We start from the raw sequence: 5,936 nt of genomic DNA on the forward strand, positions 1-5,936 counted from the left end.
CTCCCATCTATCTCCACCTCCCATCACCCTCCCATCAGCCTCCACCTCCCATCTATCTCTCCCCACCTCCCATCACTCTCCCATCACCCTCCCATCTATCTCCACCACATTAATAATTTATTGTTGTTGTTTTTTAAAATATTATTTTGAGTCATCCTGGACAGGATTTAAGACACTTTGGACAGTCTTTGTCTTATTTTGGACAAATTTGAACCCATTGTGGACACGTTTGGGTCACTTTGCATGCATGTTAAGTCATTTATTTTGCAGGATTTAGGTAAAAACGTCAACAATAAACAAAACTGGAATCATGTCTTTCCTAAGTTTGTTTATATATTTATTTATTCACAATTTAGACAAGCATGTAAATATCATTACATTTATAATAAAAAAAACAGAATATACTTTATTATTTATCCACGAGGGGAAATTTGAAAGGTCACAGCAACAAAATAAGAAAAACAAGAAAACACAGGTATAGATGAAAGAGGCGAGGTCTGTACACTACGTACAGTTCAAACCAGGAGTTTACATGCAGTGTCTAAAAAGACACATAAACTTTTATTTCTCACTATCTGACATTAAATGTGACTAAACTGTTCCTGTTTCAGGTCAGTTAGGATGACCAGAATTATTTCTATTTGCTAAAGACCAGAATAATGAGAGAGATATTTTTTATTACTTTTTTTCCCTATATGTTATAAACACAATATAAATGAGAAAAACAGAAAAACACAAATTAAAAAAATATTTAAGAAAATGTAAATCAATAATAATAATAATAATAATAATAATAATAATAATAATAATAATAATAATGTATAGACATGTGATTATAATTTGCTGTCATTATTTAATAAATATTATTTTTCCCAAATTAAAAACCACAAACTTTCTTAAGGTCTTCCCGGTTGGAATGCGGTTTTCCAGCCTGCGCCAGTGCAGCCGTCAGTCGGCCCACATTCGGTCCACCTTAAATATTTCTGCTCTCACATTACAGTAACACACACACACACACACACACACACACACACACACACACACACACAGAGCGACGGGAGCGCGCAGCGGCGGCCCTGTCAAATCAGAACGGGGGTGACGCGCCGCGGAGGACTTACATAAAAATCCTCGGAGGACTTTTCAGACTCCTCGAAACGCTTCAAAAGTCGCTTTTATTCGCGACTAAGCGCTGCGGAGACGCTCCAAGTCGAGGAATATGAGAAGTTGTGGCACTTTACCGACGTCTCACGGACGTTTGTTTTAGCTAAATCGAGGGGAAAGTACTTTTTTTCCCCCTCTTCAAGCTAACAGGCGCTTCGTGAAGCCGCCAGAGGACCGAGGGGGACTCCGACCGACTCGCTTTCTGCTTCACGCGTCTTTTTTTCGGGGCATGTGAGTCTCCAGAACACGCCTGGACCTGTTGAGCGTGTACAGAGGAGCCGGGATAAAGCCACCTTTGTTTTTGTCCGTGTCTTTGGCTCCGGAGTGACCATGATGCCGAACACGGCGCTTTACGCGGCCAAGAAACGGAAGAAGCCGGTCCAGAAAATGTGAGTAAAAAAAAAAAAAAGAAGCGTAGTTTAACCCGTGGAGGGGCTGCTGGGCTGGAAACACACACACACACACACTGGCTGTAGTGTGTATGAAGGCTGCTGTGATCAGCCTCAAGGCACTTTATTGTACTTTCACTTTAATGTTTCATCATGAGCAGGAGTCCAGTGGCTGCTGCAGCAGATCAGATCAGTCCATGCAAACTGCCTGATTGCTGCAGCTCCACCACCAGTGCATACCTTTAATACTTGGTGCATCCTACACACAGTGGATGGCTGCTGTTTAGGTGCAGCTGTGCAAACATCTCCTGCATTTCAGCCCGTGCTACATGTGATCCTCCATGAGGCTGTGGCCCATTGAAACCACACAGAACTGTTGCTTCAGTGTTGTTTCAGTCTGATCAGACCAACTGAGGCGCTTCGTGTGGGTTTTAGAAACTGATCTAACTGGGATTTGTAGAGCTGATTTTTGTTTCTGGGTTTTTAGTGTGAGTGGTGCTGTGTAGGCGGGGAGGTTAACAGTGCACAGAGCGAAACCCCACATCAGTGCACTGTCGCACCACCTTCTCCTCATTCCACTTGTGATTTCAGCAAACTTCTCGCTGGCATTTCTGTCCCCCCACCCCCCGGGCTCCCCTTCGAGAAACCCTGGAGGGCCCCTGACCACAATCTGAGATCCAGTGTTGCATACTGTAGCACCGGAAAGCCATTCTTCAGGCTTTGTGTATACACGAGGAGGAGGGAGCCGTCGCTGGCTCGCTCCTTATAGAACCTTTAATGGTTCTGTAAGGAACCCTATGGAATGAGTCCTCACCTCACCTCTTTGTTCGCCCGTGCTTCGTCAGAAATAACGTATCTGGACCCATCCTGGCACCACTGGAGGTCTCTGGACCCCCTTTAAAGAACCACAAAGGGGTTCTTTTGCACCAAAACAGAACCTTGAAGCCCAGCAAGTGCTCAGAAATCTGTTTCTTTTTAAGGTTTTCACTTTGTTGGTCCTCGTGCACCAAATGAGATTATCCTCACGTTGTTCCTCAGTGGTTCCGACCGGACCTTTCTGTGTGAGAACCCTTAAAACAGGTTTAATTGTTCTTTACAGACCCCTAACAGTGCACTGAAGAAGGTTCTCCCCACCAGTGGTTCTTCATTAACACTTTACAGCTCTCTGACATCTCAGGTTTTGCTGGTTCTGTGTGTAGGTATGTTTAAAGAAACATGTTGGTTCTAACTAGACGCTCTAAAGTTCTGTACAGAACTGGTAGAGATGTTCTCTGGAGCACCATGCCGGTCTTCAGAGGGCCTTTGGTATCACGTCTTTCTCAAGCTGAAGAGGTATCCGTCCGGGATTGTCTTTGCTGTTTGGAACCGTTCTGTTGTGATGCAGAACCAGAATAGTTTGGTTCTTGGACGACATTCAGACTCGTCATACAGAGGGCTGTACGCTTCAGTTGCGTTGCTGCGTTCGATGCTAACAGTTGCAAGACATGACCAACAGGGTTCCTGTCGTCGTTCAGCGGGATGCAGACGGATCGTCCTGCATGTCAACACACTTGTCTCATCTAAATAAAGTTTTTTTAAAAAGTTGGCGCGTGATCCACATGCGGTAACTTGTGTTCCTTCATGATGCACCACCTGTTGATGGAGCAGCGCCACTGTAAAGAACCTGGAGGAACGTTCTACCATGGTTGATTTTAAACCTTTTAAGGTATCACAAAGAAACTTTAAAGGGGTTCTCTACTACATCATGGTTCCCTTTAAAACCTTCTAAGTGCAGCACAGAAACCTAAATGGGTTCTACCATAACACCGTTCATTTCAAACCAATCGAGACCTTCTGAGGGGTTCTCTCCTGCACCGTGGTTCATGATAAACTCTTTATAGTGCTGTGAAGAACGTCTAGAGGTGTTCCACCAGAGCCCCATGCTGAAAAGCAGTCATTTTAAACCCTTCAAAGTGCTGTGGAGAACCTCCAGAGAGGTCCTCTGTGCAATGTGGTTCATTCTAAACCATTTAAAGTGCTGTGAAGAACTTTTAGAAGTGTTTTCCCAAAGCACCATGCTGAGATGGTTCTTTTTAAACCTTTCAAAGTGCTGTAAAAAAAAAAACTTGAAAGAGGTTCTCTTTCCACCATGTCTCATTTTAAGCATTTTAACATCCTGTACAGAACTTTTAGAGGCGTTCTAAAGGAGCACCATGCTGAAAATGGGTGATTTGAAACCTTCAAAGTGCAGTAAAGGAACTTTAAAGGGGTTCTATCACTTTAAGGAAGCCCCAAAAGTTAATCTTAAACAAACTGAAGTTCTGTAGAGAACCTCCAGATAGGTTCTCTCTGCACCGTGGTTCATTCTAAACCCTTTAAAGTCCTTTAAACAACTTTTATAGGGGTTCTACTAAAGCACCATGCTAACATGGTACCTTTTAAAGTGCCGAAAAGAACCTTTTAGAGAGGTTCTCTTTGTACTGTGGTTCATTTTAAACCTTTTAAAGTACTGTAAAGAACCTTCTAGAGAGGTTCTCTTTGCACCGTGGTTCATTCTAAACCACTTAAAGTTTTCTAAAGAACTTTTAGAGGTGTTCTACGAAAGCATTATGCTGAAATGGTTCCTTTTAAACCCTTTAAAGAGCTTTAAAGAACCCCCCAGAAAGGTTCTCTTTGCACCATGGTTCATTTACATCCCTTTAAAGTGCTCTGAAGAACTTTAAGAGGTGTTTGACCACAGCACCGTGCTAACATGGTTCATTCTAGACCCTTTAAAGTGCTCTAAAGAACTTTTAGTGGTGTTCTAAAAGAGCACCATGCTGAAAATGGGTAATTTCAAACCCTTCAAAGTGCTATAAAGGAATGTTAAAGGGGTTCTACTACTTTAAAAAGCCAAAAAAAGTTCATTTTAAACAACTTAAAGTGCTGTAAAGAACCCCCTGAAAGGTTCTGTTTGCACCATGGTTCATTCTAAACCCTTTAAAGTGCCATAAAGAACTTTTAGAGGGGTTTTCCCACAGCACCATGCTAAGATGCTTCATTCCAGACCCTTTAAAGTGCTGTAAAGAACCTCCAGAGGGGTTCTCCGAGGCCCCATCCTGCTACACCTCGTCCCCGAGCCTTCACGGTGCCGTGGAGAACCCTGACGGAGCACAAGGACCGCTCCAAGCCGCGCCGTCGTCCTCCGTGTGATTTACCAGTTTGTGATTTTTAACTTTTAACAAGCCAGACGGAGTGTTAACTGCTCCACACGGAACCGCAGGCCCGAGCAGAGAACCACGGCAGAACCCTGCCAGAACCGTGGTTTCAGTGTGTGTGTGGTACTACCTGCATTAATCATAATCAGGACGTGGAGCGAGAGCGCTCTCACGCGATGTTTCCACGAGGGAGGAGGGAGGCAGGAGGATGGCGTAATCTGAGACTCGCTCTGTTTTTTTTCTCCTCCTCCTCCTCCGACTGCCACAACAGACTTTTTTCCTGTCTTTCCTTCTGTCTCTCTGTGTGTTTTTTTGGGGGGGTTGTTTTTTTCCTCCCTCCCTCGACTCAAATTAACATAGTTCTGTGTCACGCAAACGGTTACGTAAGTCTGCCATGTTCGTTTTTTAGGAAAAGTTGCTCTCAGGGAGTTTATCTTTCTTTTTTTTTCGCGTTAGGGAAATGGTGTTGGCTGAGTGAGTGAGTTATGACTGTGTTTAAGCCACAGACAGGTCTGGAGGCGGCGTCACAGCCGGCCGCCCCCGGGCGCTCTACCTTTATGTTTACACTGCTTTGTAGAAGTAGAACATTTAAATTTATGGTAATGTCCGTGTGTGAGAGACACAGTATACATAAAAGTCCTGAAACAAAAACAACAGGAGACGATAAGGAGTTGGATTTATGCAGCGTTACAGCCGCGTGTTCCAGACTCGTGTTAAATCAGGTGAAGGATCAACGTGGAACTTCCCCCATAGACAGCTGTTAATAAAGCAGCTATCTTCTTGAAAAGCATCATTATTATGGTCTGCACTCCACATACGATGCACCTGTGCACATTGTCAAGTGAACAGTTTGCACATTTCACGCTGTAAATATTATTTTGATAATTCCTTGGAGTTGCTGCACTCGCTGTTATTTTGACTTTTGACGCTTCTCGTCAACTGTCTCGCAAAAAAACAGCCTTCTCCATGTTAGCGTTTAGTGGAACGTACCAAAATCTCACTTAGCCTGCTTGGCGAAAAACGGTCTCCTATTAGAAAAATATCTTAAAACGGCCGAATTTGCATCAAAATTTCAGCACAGAAACCTAAACATTGACGTGTTTTGGGCAAGAGATATATAAAAATGTGCGCCTTGATCAGTCAATGCTGTGCAGAGACTTTCAGCAGCGATCCATTGTACGAGGTTGACAAAATTCTTTAAAAACTTTGG

General features: G+C 43.6%; 1 protein-coding gene across 1 annotated transcript in view; it reads left to right on the forward strand.

Moving 5' to 3' along the window:
* The first annotated feature begins 1,093 nt into the window (after positions 1-1,093).
* Positions 1,094-5,936, forward strand: part of LOC103360208 (aryl hydrocarbon receptor-like) — a 100,740-nt gene continuing 95,897 nt past the window's right edge. The window contains exon 1 of the mRNA XM_008285890.1: positions 1,094-1,550. Within this exon, the coding sequence (XP_008284112.1) occupies positions 1,492-1,550 (59 nt within the window). The 5' untranslated portion in view covers positions 1,094-1,491. The remainder of the gene's footprint in view (positions 1,551-5,936) is intronic.

The sequence above is a fragment of the Stegastes partitus genome, unplaced genomic scaffold, assembly GCF_000690725.1.
Source record: "Stegastes partitus isolate 25-593 unplaced genomic scaffold, Stegastes_partitus-1.0.2 Scaffold421, whole genome shotgun sequence".
In the NCBI taxonomy this organism is placed as follows: domain Eukaryota; kingdom Metazoa; phylum Chordata; class Actinopteri; family Pomacentridae; genus Stegastes; species Stegastes partitus.